Below are 21338 nucleotides of genomic sequence, written 5' to 3'. Positions count from 1 at the left end.
TCATATGGATTTTAAAGAGCAATGCCTTCTCTCTCTTACTTAAAGCATATTCCCACTGAAGTCCTAGGGTCCAGTGGCTTTATGCTGTGCCTGAGAACACCAGACGGACACACAGCTTAACAGCATGCAGCAAGAATGATGGAGAAGCAAAGAGAAGGGGTCACCCCTTTCTCTGTTTTGGCTTTTCAAATGCTTGAAGTTACTCACATGTGCATTTAGTAAATCCACTGCTCTGAAACATAGTCATTTCAAAATATGAACACTGACTCACATATTCAACTTGTGGCTTGCAAGGTACTGACATATAACCCAGAAGAAACTGCTAGTCTACTTGGAGAGTCACAGATCTATCAAATAATCCCAAAAATGCATGTAAAATTGCAACTGTGTAATCGAAATAAGTCTGGGGCTAACTGCCACTATATTAAGGTGGCTTTATTGTGCAAATGCAGGGTTGTTCAATATAAATAAGTCAACAGTACAGTAAATCGTATAAACGTACTAAAGACAAAGAGTCACACGGTGATCTCAAGAGACACAGAAAAGGCCTTTGACAAAAATCTAACATTTTCATAGTTCTAGAGAAAGGAGAACCAGAGGGAACACACCTCAATATAATAAAGGCAATATTTGAGAATTCCAAGGCCAACATTATCCTAAGTGGAGAACAACTTGAAGCAACCCCATTAAAATAAGGAATAAGACAGGATCACTGACTGTGCCCTCTCCTCTTCAACACAGTTCTGGAAGCACCTGGCTGAAGCAGGAAGTTAGGGTAAGCAGTTAAAGGGACACAGACAGGACAGTAACTTGTCAAATTACCTGCAGGTGACAGATCATACATAAAAGATCCCAAAAATTCTACCAGAAAAATTTGTAGAAACAAGCAACCATTTTAGCAAATTAGCAGGATACAAAGTTAACTTGCTATAGTCTTTCTACACATCACCAAGAAACGTTGAGGAGATCATGCACATTCACCCACTTAAAATGTCATCCAAGACAGTAAAATGTCTTGGAATAAACCTAACCAAGGAGAGGAAGGCCCTCTATAATAGAACCTCGCTTTCTGAAGAAAGAGTCTGAGAAAGACACTAGAAAACAGAAAGACATGTTGTATTCACAGACTGGCAGAACTGATATCATAAAGATGACCATTCTACCAAAAGCAATTTGCAGACTCAATGTAACCCATCAGAACACTCGCAGCACTCTTCACACAGAAAGAGAAATGATTAGCAAAGACAGGGTCGGAATCTGACCAAGGAAACAGTACTGTGGAGGAAAGTGACTGCAAGTGCTTCTGGGTGACATCCCATTGTCTAGGTGAGGATGAGAAAGACAGACTACGTAGTTCTTAGATGCCTAATGTGATCGTACAGTAAACGTACAGTACTTAGGAGCTAAAGCCAGCCATAACTGCCCTCCTGAAGAATCACCTTCGTCACCATATGTGAAAGAGAGCTTGCACAGGAGCACTGAGACGATGGGTAGCTGTACACATAGGCTCACTGGGAACGTAACAGCCAGTACCTTTTATTCACTTGGAATTTAAGAAAAACATATGTATACTCAACACTTATAGACTCTTTCCATTTACAGAAAGCTACCAGTAAATATAGATCATATTATCATACATAAATAGTATTATCTAAAATCAAATTCCAAATTTCCAGATTTTGTAGTCATTGAAAAAAACATTATAAAGGTCTAATAATGAAACAGATTACTCCCCTCAAGATACTAAGACATATTAAGTAGAAAACATTTATGACTGACACCATAACCTACTTTCGACAATACAGCATGCATTTAGGATAGTAAAATACTAAGTACCACTGAGAATTCTCACTCTGAGTCTGACGCAGGCCCTGTGGATAATAAGGAAAGCTTTTCTTTCTGTCTCCTCTTTTCATTTTAACTTGGGACAAGGTCAATGCTATAAACCTAGGTGGGAACTTTCAGAAATCGTCCTGTCTCTGCCTTCCAGGTGCTGGCATTCCAAGGGGGACACACCATGCCCAGTCCCATGTACCACTATTAAAGCTGATACCTAATGGCCCAAATTCAGTGTCTACCCAACTAGCCACAGCAAGTCTGCACACCTTTCTCTCTCTCTCTCTCTCTCTCTCTCTCTCTCTCTCTATCTATCTATCTATCATTTATCTATCATCTATCTATCGTCCATCTATCATCTTATCTATCTATCATCTATCTGTCTACCTATCATCCATCCATCCATCTATCAATCATCTATTTATCTATCAATCATCTATCTACCTACCGACCTATTATCTATCTATCTATCTATCTATCTATCTATCTATCATCCATTATCTATTTATCTATCTATCAATCATCTATCTATCTCTATCTATTTATCTATCTATCTACCTACCTATCATCCATCCATCCATCCATCCATCCATCCATCCATCCATCCATCCATCATCTATCTATTATTGAAACAGAGTTTATCCTGAAGTCCTGTCCAGTCTGGAACTTGCTCTGTAGACCAGTCAGAGACCTGTCTGCCTTAGCCTCCCAAGTGGTAGATAAAAGGCGTTCATCTCTATGCCTGGTCAAATCTGTGCACTTACTAAAACGCTTTAAGCTACTAAACTGACTTCCTTCTCAGAATGAAGTACCATGTTCACTGAAGCTCATAGTCAGCTCTTGGTGGCCACCAACCTCACCTGCTGAGTCTTCCAAGTCAATCAGCTTGGGCATCAGGCTTTCGGGGAGTTTCTCTGGTAGGTCATAGCCATTTTTTCTAGCAACTACCAGATGAAAAGCAGCACAGAACTCATCCAGTGTCAACGCGCCATCTTTGTCGAAGTCTGAGAGCTCCCTGGAAGACAAATGCATCATCACCACATTTTGCTTTGGAGCCTCTTATTTATCAAAAAAGAAGACAAAATATTTCTCACACAAGAAAAAAATTTTAAAAATCATTAATTTTAAAAACCCCACATGGGCAAAGAGGTGTAACAAAGCAAATATGTCAAAATTATAACGAAGAATCAATGTGAGAGACAACTGAGCCCTCCTGGTATGATCCTTTCAACATCTTATTATTTTTGACTGGAAAACTAGCCTCCAAAATTAAAGTCATCAAAATATTATCTTTAATTTGATGCATTTTTATTAATAGAGCTTATTTAGTTGAAGTATATAAAATAAACATATGGAACTTATTTAAAATTCTGTTTTTATTATCAAAGTTCAACACTTTCAGACTTTAAGAAAATAAATTGACTAAAGTTTAATAGGAAAATACAGCCTCTGTCCTGCTGTCCTTGTCCCCTATACCGAATCCATGTGTATATGTGTTTTATTTTTGAGACAGTCTCACTATACAGCTTAAACTCACAATCCTCTCATCTCCACCTCCCGAAAGCTGAGATTCCAAAGCCTCTACCACTCTGCCCGGCCTTAGAAAAGAGTAATGGTACAAGGTAGAAACAGTGTTTAGGAGGCGGTCCACTTTTGAAAGTAACCTGCAGTTATAAGCTGTGTTCCATGAACTAATTACAACTCTGTGGCGGCTACTGCGAGAGTCTTAGTCTACGTATGACGTGAGAGCTAAGCCTTGTGCTTACTTTTTTTGGCTAGATATAAACTTGATGACAACTAGGAGAAATGACACAGGCAAAGTAACAGCCTTTTCTTGCAGTCCACTAGCAGCAGGAGAAACAGAGCTCCAGTGTCAGCTCACAGCGATTTCCCTAACTGGCCTAGGAAGAGAGGCTCAGTCTTCGGCCCTACTGGGTTCTCCACCAGCACCCACAGAGGTCAAGTCCAATCCTAGTTTTAAGGTTCTGAAAGTTTTAGGGTGCCAGAAATTCTTTTGAAACAACCAACATGGACCAACTAATAATATACTACACTTACCAAATATGAGAAAGTTCAAGAATAGGAAGTTTCGATTTTGTAAAAAACTCTTTAGCTGCAGACCCTGAAATATTAAAACAGTTTTGTTTAGTGCTATTCTAAACACACAAATCCAAGAACATCATCTTAGGCTGGGAAATATAACATTATGTATAATGTTAAAAAAGTCATGCTTTATTTCCCGGTGACTATAAAGTCCTTTGAGACAAGTCACGTGAGTAATAACTAAAATGGAGGATCAACAAAGCAATGTCTATCTGTCGATAATGACACTGACACTGTGTCCCAGCCCATCCAGAAGACCTTCTGTTCTCAACGACTCACCTGGAATAAATCCGTTCAGATCAGGCTGAATGGTTTTAAACTGATTTACATAATACTGTCTTTGTTCATCTGTTATTTTCCAGGGATCATCGTAACTACTGGATTGCCTACGGATTTCATTGGCAGTTGTGGCTGAGGCTACAGTTCGTACTGTTGTCTGGTCCTGCAATGAAACAGTTTTCCTCAGTCCAGGATCCATCTATGCGCTTACATGGACCGAGATCGCTAGGTTACTTTTCCTTGAAAGTAAACTTGTGTTTTTTGAGGATATTTAAAAGGTAAGAAGTCAGCAAACCACACATTGTTATGATCAGGTTATTGGATATGGTTTTGCAAGGTGAGTATATAAACATGTAGAATGACTGCATTTATGTAAGCAACAGAAAGTTATGAAAAATGTGCTAAGAAAGCCAAGCAAATATATTCCCAGATGTAGAAATCTTCGAACACTTTACTAGGGAAACAGAAAGGAAATCAGCTAAAACACAGTGGAACATTCCGTGGACAACAGACTTGAAGAGACGCCACAGAGCAGAGCTCTGATTTTTTTAGTAAGAGTGAACTTGCATTTGTAAAACCTCTGACAGCAAAATATAAAAACAATGACTGCAGTGATCCTTAGAACGAAGCAAACAAAAATGCAATTCCAATAAAATGTCACACCTGGACAGAAGCAGGATGCATGGTTAAAAGAGCACTGGTTGGTGGAGTATCTGCAAAACTGACCCAGTTTTCTTGAGGTGGAGGGGGGGAATGCCCAGACCACACCGCATCACCAGCAGAAGAGCCTAAAAGCAGAATGGAGGACCATACTAACTCAGTTGAAGAGACAAGAAGTCACCATGCTTGCCTTGCGACTCAAGTGCGCTGTCATGACACATCGAGAATGTTCCCTTCTGACCGCTTATTTTAAAGAAAGGGACTCCTTTCTGTTCAACTGACAATGTTTCATTTTAAGCTTTTTAGTCAGGTTGTGCTTCCTTGTCAATATTAAAATCTCTATATGTCCAACACTATAGAAAATAATTACCCATTTACCACCGGGGTATCTGGCATCCATAAACTTTTGCCTAAGCGTCACAGATACAACGGCAACTTTCCAAAGCTATGTGTCTGTCTATACACTGTACCCCGGGATCTGCTTCCACTAAGTCCACTTATAACAGGCTTGGGGGTAATTCTTAGGGAGACAGGATGTTCTTTTAGTTTACAAAGTTAAAACATGGCATTTCTAAAGAATCTCTAAATACCTGATTGCGCATCACCAAAAGGCGACCAGAACGGCCCTGGTCCTGCAAGAGGCCTCTCACTATTCCCCCCACTGGGGTGGCGATTGTGCTTCCTCCATGTGTGTGGAGAAGTCGGTGGGGACTGCTGGGGTGAAACTACTGGAGATGCAGGTTCCTAGGGGAAAATGGTCTTTAAAGATTTTCATCTTGAGGTGACATTTTAATTATCAAATCTCTCAGGACATGTCCCTGATGACATTTACATGCATGTGACTACCTGCTGATCTGCAGACGGACGAGGCTGAGCCGCATCTTGGCTTCCGGGTGCCTTCTTAACCTGGCCCCTACCAGGAGGAGGGGGGATCACACCCGCGTAAGCGCTCTGGTTTTCAGCGTCTGAAGAGTAGGAGGCTGCGTGGCGGGATTCTTGCTCATTCTTTGAAGCAACAAATCGTGGAAGAGGGAGATCCTTTACTGTCGACCACAAAAACAGTAACACGCTCAGTATTTCCTCCCTGAAGAGTTTATGGAAAATCCAGACTATGTCCATGGACTTTACGGCTGACATCTCTAATAAAACAACATCAACAAAAGACAAATCTGAGGTAATCTAAACCTTTTGGGCATAATGTTGGTACTCAAGATATTTTGAATTTTCAATCTGTATTAATTTAAAATAGAAAAGGCACTCATGTGAAAAGGTGAAATAAGAGGTGAATTCGATATCAGAAATGCCTATCACTACTAAATTTAGACCATTTTATTTCTTGGAACATTGTAGAAGGAAGCTTACCAAGAAAGACGTGATACGACAAACATGTTCTTGGAGGGGCAGCACGCAAGAGCTGCAGGAATGGTCTGTGTGAGTGTACACATGTGTAACAGCTGCATCAAACTGCAAAGTCCTGCTACAAAAACCGAAGGTTTCGAGGTTGCCAGAGAGAAGTGGTGAGCGCAGGCCGCCCCCACTCTAGGTGCTTCAAGTAAGATGTAGTAGCCCTGACTGAAGAGACTCTTGGTTGCCCCAAACTTTGAGACCAGCTTAATTTAGATGGAAATCCTGTGTGCCCGCCGCCATGCCCAGCTGAGTACATGGTGTTCTATCCACCCATCTCAGTCTGGCCCATACTCCTACTGCCAAGCATCTCCATCAAATTCACCAGATGATAAGAACTGAGGCTGTGCCTAAAGGCTACCATACCCCTTCTTTAGAACAAGACGACAGTGCCATTTTCAGAGTAAAGTCTACTTTACGTCAACATAAATATCTTCATCCCAGATCATTTCATTTCATTTTCATTTGATTGAGACAGGGTCTCACTGTGCAGCCCTGGCTGGCCTGGAACTTGCTACGTAGACCAGGCTTGTCTTGCACTCACAGCAATGTGCCCGTTTGTCTGAATGTTAGGACTAAAGCCATATGCCTCTCAAGGCTGGCTCTTTGCTTCTCTGTGCGTCTTACCTGAGGGCTAGGCCTGCTAAGCACATCTATATGTCTGTAAAGAAGCCGACATTCTTCAGAAGAATTTGTGCTTTCAATATAAGACAGTGGATTCAGCCTGTGGACCAGGGTGAAAACTTCCGGGTGACAGGAAGCTAAGCACATACTTTAAACTATATCCATTTTGTCAGGCTTATTGGTAAACACCTATAACATCAGCACACAGGAGTTCCAGGGCCCGAGTCTGAGACCAGCAAGACTGACTAAAATACATGATTATAGAAATTCATACTTTCTCTTTTCCCCTTTCTCCACGGAAGGTATACAATTACACTTAGGCACCTCTCTCTTCAGAATGCTTGTGTTCTTTTACATCAGCAAGCCTCTGCTAACACAAGAAAGTGAATGATTTGGGGCAAACATTATCAGGTGGGCAAATGAGGTTTTAGCCTGCTAATTAATACTTCTTTAATATTATCTCTATTAACAGGAATTGTTTGGTTTTGTTCTTTTTTTTTTAATTACTTACTTATTCATCATCCCCCCCTCCCCCCACTTTCTCCTCCTGTCTGTGTCTACACACTCTTGAGCACCGCGATGCACACGTAGAGGTCAAAGGACCCCTGGACGTCTGTTCTTTCTTCCACCACACGGGCCCACTGGTTTGACAGTTTGCTGTCGAGGTTTTGTCTTTCACTCTCTACTGCAATGCTAAGTGTGGCCCCCAAGACTGGAGTCTGCATGTGGCCCCTGCCCCCAAGTTATTTCTGACTGCCAACAGCCGATAGCTGGGCAGAAGAGTCATAGGTGAGGTTTAGGATTCAGGAGCCTGGGGAGAGAGGAGAACCATGAGGAAGAAGGTGCAGTAGAGGAGGAAGAAAAAGCCGCCACAGAGGAAGGGTCAAGAGGCTGTGGCCCCGAGGGCTGCCCACTTGGAGCTAGGAGCGGCCCAGATGGGACACAGTAAATGTGAGTAAGAACTCAGGGCTATCGATAGGAAAGTGGATTCCAACAGCACTGGGGTGGCAGCTGCCCGGCTACTGTGCTGTTCAGGACTTACTGTACTTATAAAGGCTCTGAGTGTGTCTTTCATCTGCGAACTCAATAACCAAAGAGCTAAGAAACCCTGGACCTGGTTTTAAATATTTCTACAACTGTTATCAACACCTTCGCTGACCAACAAGCCTTCTTGCCAACTCTCTAACCACAGTTTTGTTAATGTTTTCTAAATTGAAGTGGAGTTTTCTTAACCAAAACACCAGCAAATATAAAGTAAGAAGAGAGGCGGGGTGGCTCAGTCCTATACTGTAATCCACTTGGGATGCTGACACAGAAGAGCTGCAAACTCAAGGCCAGCCTAAGCTACAGAACGAGTTCAAGGCCAGCCTGGGCAACTTAGTGAGACCCTGTTTCAAAACAAAATAAGGAGTCGGGTTATAGAAAATATTTGACTTACCTGGGTAAGGCCCTAGATTCATCCCTATATATACACTAAAAAACAAAGTATAAACTAATAAAATAAAGAGGCTCTACGAAGTTATTATTATGATTTGGCTTTATAAAAGTGTTTACCTAGGTCCTTTCTAGGACAGTTTTAGTGAAGGCTTGTTTGTTGTTTTAGTGAACAGTTGTTTTACCACTGTCATCAAATCCATATCACTGAGGAGGCTAGAAAATGGAGGCGGCTGGAGGACAGCTTGGGAGTTAAGAACAGTTGCTAGTCTTTCAGAGGATCCTGGTTTGATTCCCAGCACTTACACATGGCTCACAATTGGCCTTGACTCCAGTTCCAGAGGATCCAATGCCCTCCTTTGACCTCCACAGGCTCCAGACACACTTGTGGTGCATGGACATACATGCAGTCCAAAAATTCATACAATAAAACAAATAAAGCTAAACTTAAAGAGAGGACATACATTGGAAGGTTAAGCACATTCTTCAGCATAACAATATATGCTTTTCTTATAGTTTCCCATATTAATAATAAGTCTGGACACTTCAAAGTCACAAAGGCCACTATAATATCAGAAAGATTCATAAGCACACTGAATTTGGCTTCATTTGTAATTAAAAGAATATTATCCCTTTCGTTACTTATGTATTATATTTACCAGTGTTTATACTCTCCACTCTGAGTGGGAACCCAGACTGGGCAACGGCTACAAGCTTCAAAGCAATGTAGAACTGACTCCTTCCAAAATAACCAAGTCTTGTTGCACCGCAAAGCTCCATGATCTACAAGAGAAAACAGTGGGGACATTACGATTTATGGCAAAAATTCTTTGTCCAAAAGTAAATAATTATCCCATTGTTTCTAATAATCTGATATATTTCTCTACTATCTCAAGTGACAACCAATTCCCTCAAGTTTCATGGTCCTATTTTTAAACAATAGGCACCAATCTTATAATAATGAAGTCAAAAGGTAATTTTTTACAATTATACTTTTCCTACAGCTAGTTGTAGGTGGTCCAAACCTCTAATCCCAGCACCTGAAAGGCAGGCAAGAAAGTCAATATTAACATCACACCACTTTCCTTAAAACATGAAAGTGCTCAGGGATCCACATTGATCACTGTAGTCATTTAACTACTGTCTCTAGACTGGCATAGAGAATTTCAGATTATGAGAAATTATGTCTCAAGAAGATGAAATGGGATCTCCCCCATCAACACCCCTATCTACAGTCACAGATCTGTACTCCACTCCCCAAGCCACAGCTCTGCCTGCCTCCCAAGAGGCCTGCTGTCACCAGAGAAAACAAGTCCCAGAGGCCTGCTACTGCCAGGAACCGCCAGGAACCGCCAGGAACTGCCAACACCAGAGACAACCACACAGCTCAAGGCAAGATCACAAGCAACAAAAGCCATATACTATGGCACCATCAGAACCCAGCTTTCCTACACAGCAAGTCCTGGATATTCTAACACACCTGAAGAGCCAGACCTTAAGTCTTACCCTATGAAGATGACAGAAGCCTTTAAAGAGGAAAGAAATACAGGAAAATAAAAACAATTCACAGAAGCCTTTAGAGAGGAAGCAAATAAGTCCTTAAAAAATACAGGAAAATACAAACAAACAGGTGAAGAAACTGAATAAAACTATTCAAGACCTGAAAATGGAAATAGAATAAAGAAAACACAAACGGAGGCTACCCTGGAGATGGAAAGCCTACGTTAGAGAACAGGAACTACAGACTCAAACATCACCAACAGAATGTTAGAGATGGAAGAGAGAATCTCAGGCAACAGAAGAAACTGATACATTGGTCAAAGAAAACAGCAAACGTTTAAAGTTGGTAACAGAAAACATCCAGGAAATCTGGGACACTGTGAAAAGACTGAACCTAAGGACAACAGAGACGGACGAGGCAGAAGACTTCCAGTTCAAAGGCCCACAGAATAGCTTTAACAAAATCATAGAGGAAACTCCCTGATCTAAAGAGAGAGGGGGCTATAAATGTATAAGAAGCCTATAGAACACCAATCAGACTGGACCAGAAAAGGATATCCTCCTGCCACATAGTTATAAAAACACCAAATGCACAGAACAAAGAAGACTAAAAGCTGCAAGGAAAAAAGGCCAAATAACATATAAGGCAGTCTTCTCAACAGACTCTAAAAGCCACAAGGTCCTGGACAGACTTATAGACCTAAGAGATGTCAGCCCAGATTACTATACCCAGAAAAACTTTCAATCAGCATGGATGGAGAAACCAAGATATTCCATGAAAGAACCAAATTTAAGCAATAGCTTTCCGCTAATCCAGTCCTACAGAGGATAATACAAGGAAAAGTCCAACAAGGAGGGTAAGTACACTCAAGAAAAACACAAGAAATTAATCATTTCACAGGAAAACCAAGAGAAACACACATGCGCGCACGCGCGCGCACACACACACACACACACACACACACACACACACACAGAGAGACAGACAGACAATACCACTACCACCAGAACTAACACTCACTGGACATTAGTACCTGTCAGCATCACTGGGCTCAACTCCCCGTGAGACTGGATCACAGTAAGAAGCACCACTAGCTGCGAACAAGAAGCACACCTCAGCAGTGAAGTCAGACACTGCCTCACAGTAAAGGGCTGGAAAAGGTTTTCTAAGCAAATGGACCCAAGAAACAAGCTAGAGCAGCCATTCCAATATCTAATAAAATGTACTTTCAAGCAGAAGTAATCAAAACATGGGAATACTTCATACTCATCAAAGGAATAAATTCACCAAGTTGGTGTCTCAATTCTGAACATCTATGCCCCAAGTATCAGAGCACCCACATTTAGAAACACTACTATAGCTTAAATCACATATCAAACCTCACATAAAATATTGGGGCCTGGGGCTGGGGATTTAGCTCAGTGGTAGAGCGCTTACCTAGGAAGCACAAGGCCCTGGGTTGGTTCCCCAGCTCCGGAAAAAAAAAAAATACTGGGGCCTTCAATACCCTACTCTCATCAGGGGACAGTCATCAAAACAGAAACTAAACAGACACAGTGAAAATAACAAAAGTTATGACCCAAATGGACCTCACAGATATCTGTACAACCTTTCACCCAAATACTTCACAGCACCTCACAGAACCTTCTCCAAAACTGACCACATAATTTGTCACAAAGAAGACTGAAATAACCCCTTGTATCTCATGAGGTCATAGATAAAAGCTGGACTTCAACAGCAGAAAGCCCACATACTCATGGAAACTGAACAGCTCTCTACTCAGTGATCACTTGAGTCATGGAAGAAATAAAGAAAAGAAATTAAAGACTTTCTAGAATTCAATGAAAATGAAGGCACAACACACCCAAACTTATGGGACACAATGAAAGTAGTGCTAAGAGGAAAGTTCACAGCACTAAATGTCTCCATAAAGAAATTAGAAAGTTCACATACCAGCAATTTAAAAGCACACCTAAATGCTCTAGAACAAAAAGAAGCAAACGTGTCAGGGACAAGTAGACAGCAGGAAATAGTCAATCTCACGGCTGAAGTCAATCAAACAGAAACAAAGAGAACAATACAAAGAATCAACAAAACCAAGAACTGGTTCTTTGAGAAAATCAACTAGATAGACAAACCCAACTCTTAATGGCACAGAGACAGTATCCAAATTAATAAAACCAGAAATGAAAAGAGAGACATAACAGCAAAAACCAGGGAAATTCAAAAAATCATTAGGTATTACTTCAAAAGCCAGTACTCCACGAAATTGGAAAATATAAACGAAATGGGTGATTGTCAAGATAGATAAAACTTAGTAAAGTTAAATCAAGATCAGGTAACCTGTTTAAACAGTCTTATAGGCCTTAAGGAAACAAAAGCAGTCAGTCCTTAAAAGTCTTCCAACAAAATAAAAGCCCAGGGTCAGATGGTTCTAAGGCAGAATTTTACAAGACTTTCAAAGAAGAGCTAGTACCAATACTCTTCAAACTATTCCACAAAATAGAAACAGAAAGGACATTGCCAAACTCATTTTATGAGGCCACAATCACCCTGATACCTAAACCAAACAAAGATTCAGTAAAAAAAAAGACAATTTCAGACTGATTTCTCTTATGAACATTGATGCCAAAATACTCAATAAAATACTCGCAAACTGAATCCAAGAACACATCAAAAATATCATTCACCATGATCAAGTAGGCTTCATCAAGTAGGGAGGCAGGGATGGTTCAATATATGAAAATTCATCAACAGAATACACCATATAAACAAACTGAAAGAAAAAAAATCACATGATCATCTCTTTAGATGCTGATAAAGCTTATGACAAAATCCAACACCTCTCCTGTTAAAAGTCCTGGAGAGAGCAAGGATACAAGGCTCATACCTAAACACCATAAAGGCAATATACAGCAAGCCAACATCAAATTAAATTAAAGATAGAGAAACTCAAAGCAATCCTATTAAAATCAGGGATACGACAAGGCTATCCACGCTCTCCTTATCTAATGAAGGTCTAGTGCAATGAGACAACTAAAGGACGTCAAAGGGATATAGATTGGAAAGGAAGAAGTCAAGCATTGCTGCTATTCACAGATGATATGATAGTAGATAGAAGTGCTCCAGCCCCAAATTCTACCAGAGAACTACAGCTGAAAAACACCCTCAAAGAGGTTGGATACAAAATAAACTAAAAAAAATAAAAAAATAAAAAATCAGTAGCTCACATGATCATTTCATTAGATGCTGAGAAAGCATTTGACAAAATTTAACACCCCTTCATGATAAAAGTCCTGGAAAGAACAGGAATTCAAGGCCCATACCTAAACATAGTAAAAGCCATATACAGCAAACCAGTTGCTAACATTAAACTAAATGGAGAGAAACTTGAAGCAATCCCACTAAAATCAGGGACTAGACAAGGCTGCCCACTCTCTCCCTACTTATTCAATATAGTTCTTGAAGTTCTAGCCAGAGCAATCAGACAACAAAAGGAGATCAAGGGGATACAGATTGGAAAAGAAGAAGTCAAAATATCCCTATTTGCAGATGATATGATAGTATATTTAAGTGATCCCAAAAGTTCCACCAGAGAACTACTAAAGCTGATAAACAACTTCAGCAAAGTGGCTGGGTATAAAATTAACTCAAATAAATCAGTAGCCTTCCTCTACACAAAAGAGAAACAAGCCGAGAAAGAAATTAGGGAAACGACACCCTTCATAATAGACCCAAATAATATAAAGTACCTCGGTGCTTGCTTTAACCAAGCAAGTAAAAGATCTGTACAATAAGAACTTCGGGGCTGGGGATTTAGCTCAGTGGTAGAGCGCTTACCTAGGAAGCGCAAGGCCCCCAGCTCCGAAAAAAAGAACCAAAAAAAAAAAAAAAAAAAAAAAAAAAAAAGAACTTCAAGACTCTGAAGAAAGAAATTGAAGAAGACCTCAGAAGATGGAAAGATCTCCCATGCTCATGGATCAGCAGGATTAATATAGTAAAAATGGCCATTTTACCAAAAGCGATCTACAGATTCAATGCAATACCAATCCAATTCTTCAAAGAGTTAGACAGAACAATTTGCAAATTCATCTGGAATAACAAAAAACCCAGGATAGCTAAAACTCTCCTCAACAATAAAAGGACTTCAGGGGGAATCACTATCCCTGGACTCAAGCAGTATTACAGAGCAATAGTGATAAAAACTGCATGGTATTGGCACAGAGACAGACAGATAGACCAATGGAACAGAATTGAAGACCCAGAAATGAACCCACACACCTATGGTCACTTGATTTTTGACAAAGGAGCCAAAACCATCCAATGGAAAAAAGATAGCATTTTCAGCAAATGGTGCTGGTTCAACTGGAGGGCAACATGTAGAAGAATGCAGATCAATCCATGCTTATCACCCTGTACAAAGCTTAAGTCCAAGTGGATCAAGGACCTCCACATCAAACCAGACACACTCAAACTAATAGAAGAAAAACTAGGGCAGCATCTCGAACACATGGGCACTGGAAAAAATTTCCTGAACAAAACACCAATGGCTTATGCTCTAAGATCAAGAATCGACAAATGGGATCTCATAAAACTGCAAAGCTTCTGTAAGGCAAAGGACACTGTTGTTAGGACAAAATGGCAACCAACAGATTGGGAAAAGATCTTTACCAATCCTACAACAGATAGAGGGCTTATATCCAAAATATACAAAGAACTCAAGAAGTTAGACCGCAGGGAGACAAATAACCCTATTAAAAAATGGGGTTCAGAGCTAAACAAAGAATTCACAGCTGAGGGATGCCGAATGGCTGAGAAACACCTAAAGAAATGTTCAACATCTTTAGTCATAAGGGAAATGCAAATCAAAACAACCCTGAGATTTCACCTCATACCAGTCAGAATGGCTAAGATCAAAAACTCAGGTGACAGCAAATGCTGGCGAGGATGTGGAAAAAGAGGAACACTCCTCCATTGTTGGTGGGATTGCAAACTGGTACAACCATTCTGGAAATCAGTCTGGAGGTTCCTCAGAAAATTGGACATTGAACTACCCGAGGACCCAGCTATACCTCTCTTGGGCATATACCCAAAAGATGCCCCAACATATAAAAAAGACACGTGCTCCACTATGTTTATAGCAGCCTTATTTATAATAGCCAGAACCTGGAAAGAACCCAGATGCCCTTCAACAGAGGAATGGATACAGAAAATGTGTTACATCTACACAATGGAATATTACTCAGCTATCAAAAACAATGACTTTATGAAATTCGTAGGCAAATGGTTGGAACTGGAAAATATCATCCTGAGTGAGGTAACCCAATCACAGAAAAACACACATGGTATGCACTCATTGATAAGTGGCTATTAGCCCAAATGCTTGAATTACCCTAGATGCATAGAACACATGAAACTCAAGACGGATGATCAAAATGTGAATGCTTCATTCCTTCTTTAAAAGGGGAACAAGAATACCCTTGGCAGGGAATAAAGGGCAAAGTTTAGAACAGAGGCAGAAGGAACACCCATTCAGAGCCTGCCCCACACGTGGCCCATACATATACAGCCACCCAATTAGACAAGATGGATGAAGCAAAGAAATGCAGGCCGACAGGAACCGGATGTAGATCTCTCCTGAGAGACACAGCCAGAATACAGCAAATACAGAGGCGAATGCCAGCAGCAAACCACTGAACTGAGAACAGGACCCCCGTTGAAGGAATCAGAGAAAGAACTGGAAGAGCTTGAAGGGGCTCGAGACCCCATATGAACAACAATGCCAAGCAACCAGAGCTTCCAGGGACTAAGCCACTACCTAAAGACTATACATGGACTGACCCTGGACTCTGACCTCATAGGTAGCAATGAATATCCTAGTAAGAGCACCAGTGGAAGGGGAAGCCCTGGGTCCTGCTAAGACTGAACCCCCAGTGAACGTGATTGTTGGGGCGAGGGCAGCAGTGGGGGGAGGATGGGGAGGGGAATACCCATACAGAAGGGGAGGGGGAGGGACTAGGGGGATGTTGGCCCAGAAACCGGGAAAGGGAATAACACTCGAAATGTAAATAAGAAATACTCAAGTTAATAAAAAAAAATTAAAAAAATAACTCAGTAAAAAAAAAAAAAAGGTAGCTCTCCTTTATACAAAATGAATGACACCTTCTGCAATAGCCACAGATAATATCAAATACCTTGGCGTGACTCTAAGCAAACAAGGGAATGGCCTGGCAGCAAGGCCATCCAAGTAGCCTGTCACACTAGCACTAGATCCTGTCTGAGCAATCCGTGTCTATCTTATTTAAAACGTTCAGTGACGGTAAGGAGGAGCTGAGATGCTGTGCTACTGCCTAGAGAAAGTATTCACAGAAGTTCAAAAGGACAACTGACGGGTGAGTAGTGTCACAGCAGCAACTACTCATCTGTATGAAATAAAAGGAAAAAAGAGTTTGTTGAGTCATTAACACTGGAAGAAATTCTTAGCTCTGCCACTAGGGGGCTGCACTCTTGGCGAAATGTAAATGGACAAAGGAATTTAAAGCAGTGGATGAAAACACTAAAAATCTATGAGGGAAAAATGCAGAATTAACAAAGGAATTTTTGTGTAATTATTGTTCTAATTCACTCCCATTTCTGACTACCTAATGCCTCTTTGGGAATCATTTTATGTCTTAGATACTTTATTTGTAAAACAAATCATTTAAAATATTATAGTTAATGTCAGATAAAAGGAAGACCTAAAAAGACCACAGTCATTTGCTAAGTTTTAGGGAAGATGCCAAGGGCTGTTAGCAATCAGAAGACAATGTTCAAGAAAGTCAGGATCTTAAGGGGCGGAGGGATAGCAGAACACAGAAAAATGGAACAAGAAAGGAGAGGGAGGTTTATGAAGGGGGAGAGAAGGGCGGAAAAGGGCAGGAGTAAGCAAGGCCAGGATACCTGGGAAAGCCCTACAGAAAGCTACTATTTAGCCAGCTTCACACGTCTGCTCTCCTTATGGGAAGTGTGCGAAGGGGATCATACTCATTCTAGAAGCAAAGGTGGGCAAAGAAGGGCTCAGCGCATGTGCTGTTCGCCTTGGCGGGAACTGCTGATGAGATGCACCCTGAGACCACCCCCCAAAAAAACCCAATCGAGGCTACTGTTCCTGGTTCTCCCCAAATGCGACGGTAAGTCCTACTGCTGAAGACTCCACGTACAGAGATCACGGGACACAGAGATTAAGCCAGGACAGGGTGCTGACAGGATGCTTCCTTCTTGATGGCCAGCTGGTACTAGAAGGTGCTGTGCAGGATTGGGGGTGGTGGTGGTGGTTGTAAATTCATCAACACCTTCTCAGTGTGAATCCTGTGAGTTGCAGTGATGACCAAAGTGGCAAGAGATGACTTCAGGTCCAACAGTGTTATGAATGTTATATATAATGAGGGTAACCAACTGATTTTTGATTAAATTTAAGGTCCCCTCAACAGGAGAAAATATATGCCTGATACCATAAAACTACACAAGAAGAATAAAGTGTCACTCCTAAGACACCAGTATTGACGTCTGCTATAAATGCTCTGTTCACCAAAATGTCACTAGTGTCAGGGCTGGGGAAAGGGAAATAAAGACGACTGTAGGTCACTAGAAGATCTGTAAGGTAAGTGGAGACAGAACTGTGTCACTCACACAGTACTCTAAGTTATGTGACATGGCAGTGCATTCGTGTGTGCAAATGTAAACTAAGGGAGATAGCGCACTGCCTCATTTGGGTGCTGTAGACAACGAGACTGTCTTCAATGGCATTCCACCATAAAGACATCACTTGTCATCTGCCACCCTGCTCAGAGTGAACGCTACAGTTGGTCCCTCAGATCCATTCTCCTGAGAGACAGTTTGTTATGGTTATGTGTACACTTAGGGATGAACGCGGGCTTTGTGCATGCTAAGCACATACTTTATCAACAAGCTAGAGCCCCAGCTAGATTTACTGTAAGTTTTGATGGAAAGCCTTTTGCAATATGCCTCCATTATCCTCTAAGTATCGTGAACTTGTGGCTTAGGCAACACAACTGAGTCCACTGTGATAGAACCACATATTACAGGCCTTTAAAAGCCAGCATGGTTTCTCTCACATAATAGAATTCCACTGTTCAGTTTATTAGCTTTGCTCTTTGCATGGGATGGGTCTCTCTTTTCTTTCTTTTCTTCCTTATCAGCAGTCTCCAGTTGTAATCCTGTGTCTTGTATACTGTGAAACTTACTTTCAAACTGCACAAAGAATGGCCCTTTAATAATGGTCCCCCAAATCATTCCCCAAGCAAAACACTGAGCATTTTTATGCCTATACATACAAATATAAGGGTGGGAGGGACTGACAAGCTTTGAGCACACACAATGCTAGGCTAGTGCTGAATGGTCTAGAGTTTCTATCCAAAATAGTGAAGTAGTCGATCCAGGGAGATGGCTTAGCAGGAAAACGTACTGGCTGCTCTTCCGGTTGGTCCCAGGACCGACTCCCAGCACTCACATGGTGGCTCCCAGCTGCCTGCAACTCCAGTTTCAGAGGATCTGATACCCCCTTCCGACTTGAACACCAGGCACGCACATGGTACACAAAGACTCATGCAGGCAAAATACCCATAACAAAGTAGATCAAGAACAGGCCAGAGTGGAACTCACAGGACAGCGCTACAGAGAAAGAAGAGCACCACACTGACCAACTTGCCAAAGGGCAGAGGGCCCAAGCAAGGGGGAGGCATACGTCAGATGGATGCCCTTCTTCGACCACTCCACATGTGCACGCTCACACTGCTCCTACCCTCAGAACGGAAGAGTGCATGGATGTCCAGAACAGAAACACTGTAAGGAGAGACCCAGAGAAAAACAGATGTCCAGTTTCCTGCAAGGGTCATCTGTGAGCTGAATCATGGGCATCAGAACTCAAAACCCAGAATGAATACATGGGAACTCTGTACGATACTTAGACAGGAACGCCTGGAAACTGCTAATCCCTCTCCACAATAAACCGTTATGAAGAAGTTTAACCTAATGGAGGTGCAGAGGGAGTCAGTGGTCAGAATGCTGGCTTACCATGCCTCAAGCTCACGAGCCTCCACCATTACAGAAACCCAGTGTAATGCATGGGTTTGTCATCCCACTATGGGAGGCAGCGGAGGATCAGAAGCTCAAGGTCCACGGTTGGCTACATAGCTACTTGCAATCCTGCGTCAAAACAAAACACGTAATAGAAGATACTCCCTTTCTAGTTGCTATTAGTTTTCAAAGTGAGGTGGGTCAGGAGTGCTAGTATAAAAATTTCTCAGAATCCTATTGTGCCAGATCTCTAGAGATTTAAGGAGGGAGGATTGTGAATTCACAGTCCCCCTAGAATATAGAGCCAATGTCTGGTGCCAACAATGTGATGCCCCCTTTCCAGCAGCCACTGAGAACCCCCATGCCCATGCATAGCTGCAAGGAAGCAGCAGACCAGTGAAACTGGCCAAGGGAGGAAAGTGATGATTGAGAACTGCTGCTACTCAAGAATTTATACTCTATAATGCCGTGTGTGTGTGTGTGTGTGTGTGTGTGTGTGTGTGTGTGTGTGTAGTATAGTGTGTGTGTGAGTATGGGTAGTGTGTGTATAGTGTGTGTGTGTGAATGTGTGTTGTGTGTGTGTGAGTATGGGTAGTGTGTGTATAGTGTGTGTGTGTGAATGTGTGTTGTGTGTGTGTGAGTATGGGTAGTGTGTATAGTGTGTGTGTGTGAATGTGTGTTGTGTGTGTGTAGTATAGTGTGTGTGTGTGTGTAGTGTGTGTAGTATAGTGCGTGGTGTGTGTGTGTGTGTGAGTGTGTGTAGTGTGTATGTGTGTGTGTATAGTATATGTGTGTGGTGTGTGTGTATAGTGTGTGAGTGTGTGTATAGTATGTGAGTGTGTGTAGTGTGTATGTGAGTGTGTGTAGTGTGTATGTGTGTGGGGTGTGTGTGTAGTGTGTGTGTGTGTGTGTGTGTGTGTGTGTGTGTGTATCTGGGAACTGGACTGTTCAGTGGTTAAAAGTGCACACTGCTTTTCCAAAGGACCCAAGTCTGGTGATGCACTACTGCGTGTAACTCCAGCTCCAAGGTATCTGACACCCTGGGCTGCTCTCTAAACACCTGGGGGCTCTACAGATACTGTGGCATACGTTAAGACAGACAAACACAGAAATAAAAATAATTAATAGAGGACCTGAGGAATCAAGCTCAATTCTCATTACCCATACTGGGTAGCTTACAACTGTCTGTAACTCCTGCTCCAAGGGATACAACTCCCCTGTGGGGTTCTGTACTTATGTGTACACACACACACACTGACAACATGCATATGAATAATTAAAAATAAAAAATCTTTTAAAAAAAACTATATGTATGTTTAGTCTGTTCTATGTTTCCATTTTGGAAAAATGAAAAAAATGGGAAAAATACAACAATGTATTTCATAGCCTCTAGCAAATAGGTAAGGATAGGGTGGGAAAAGAAGATCAAGTTTTGTGTAAGATAACCATATATATGTATATATGAATCTATTTACACATTAATTATCTGTTGAATCTGCAGAATTATCTGAGAGATTTTCAGCTGCCTAGTATTCTAGATCCTCAGAAAAACTATCAGGCTATCGATGAACCACTATATATAAACTCACATAAGATCTTGTCATCTGACGCCATCAATGAACTATAACCATTAGTTTTACAATAACGCCTCATCTGCAGGATGACTCAACATTGATATGGCTAACCAGTAGCCAGGATTGAGGTCCGCATCACTCCGTCTTCTACAGTGCACCGTGTGAACTCTAACAAGCGCTTCACTTCCCAGTGGAGTAAGCAGCCTCGGGCCAGGGCCCCAGTACTTGCTGCATCCGGCAAGCTCTCCCATCAGGCTTTTCCTCCTTGCTCCTGTAATGCAAGAGGTCCAGCTCAGCATCACAGCCTCAGGGGCCACCGTACTGTTAACGTACTGTCCAAAGGATGAGACTGCAGAGAACAGGCAAGGCCGCTTGGATTCCCAGCACCTGGAATTCCCAACAAGGTCATTCTCTGTGTAGCTGGTAGAGAATGAGTAGAGATGGGCTCCGCGGTAGCCTCTCTCCTCTTACAGAGACTGAAGAACTAACAGTCCTGAAGTACAGTTCCGAGTTATTTGATATCTTAAAAGACAAACTTGTAAGGCTAGGCTTCAGGGCTCCCATATTCTAGCTCCAATCCTCTTCCCATCCTTCCCCAGGTTAATCCTTCCTCTCTCTGCAACTTTTCTCTCACACAAGATCATATTCCAACCCAGATTTGCCTATGAAAGTTATATCTTTCCATCATTACCCACCGTCACAATTCTCCTCTTCCCTGTAACCTTTTTAAAATTAAGTTTATCTTGCTGTGCTTATGAGACAGGGTCTCACTATGTAGCCAGGCTGGCCTTAAGCTCACTATAAAGTGATGAGATTGTAGGTAAGGAAACCTCTGGCTAATTTATTTG

At 41.7% G+C, this 21338-nt stretch overlaps 1 protein-coding gene across 40 annotated transcripts in view; it reads right to left on the bottom strand.

Moving 5' to 3' along the window:
- Reps1 (RALBP1 associated Eps domain containing 1) overlaps positions 1 to 21338 on the bottom strand; it is a 77788-nt gene that overhangs the window by 28126 nt on the left and 28324 nt on the right. For 14 of the 40 annotated variants that reach the window (XM_087655139.1, XM_087655154.1, NM_001415798.1 and 11 more), the window contains 7 exon segments: positions 9000 to 9123; positions 5725 to 5921; positions 5469 to 5622; positions 4882 to 5006; positions 4219 to 4381; positions 3895 to 3958; positions 2697 to 2851 (listed from right to left, as the gene is read on the bottom strand). In XM_087655139.1, coding sequence (XP_087511265.1) covers positions 2697 to 2851; positions 3895 to 3958; positions 4219 to 4381; positions 4882 to 5006; positions 5469 to 5622; positions 5725 to 5921; positions 9000 to 9120 — 979 coding nt within the window. In that variant the 5' untranslated portion in view covers positions 9121 to 9123. 40 annotated transcript variants of the gene reach the window in all.

This window comes from Rattus norvegicus, chromosome 1, assembly GCF_021556685.1.
Source record: "Rattus norvegicus strain SHRSP/BbbUtx chromosome 1, alternate assembly SHRSP_T2T, whole genome shotgun sequence".
Classification (NCBI taxonomy): domain Eukaryota; kingdom Metazoa; phylum Chordata; class Mammalia; order Rodentia; family Muridae; genus Rattus; species Rattus norvegicus.
The sequence above is the reverse complement of the archived record's forward strand: the minus strand, read 5'-3'. Positions and strand labels throughout refer to the sequence as shown.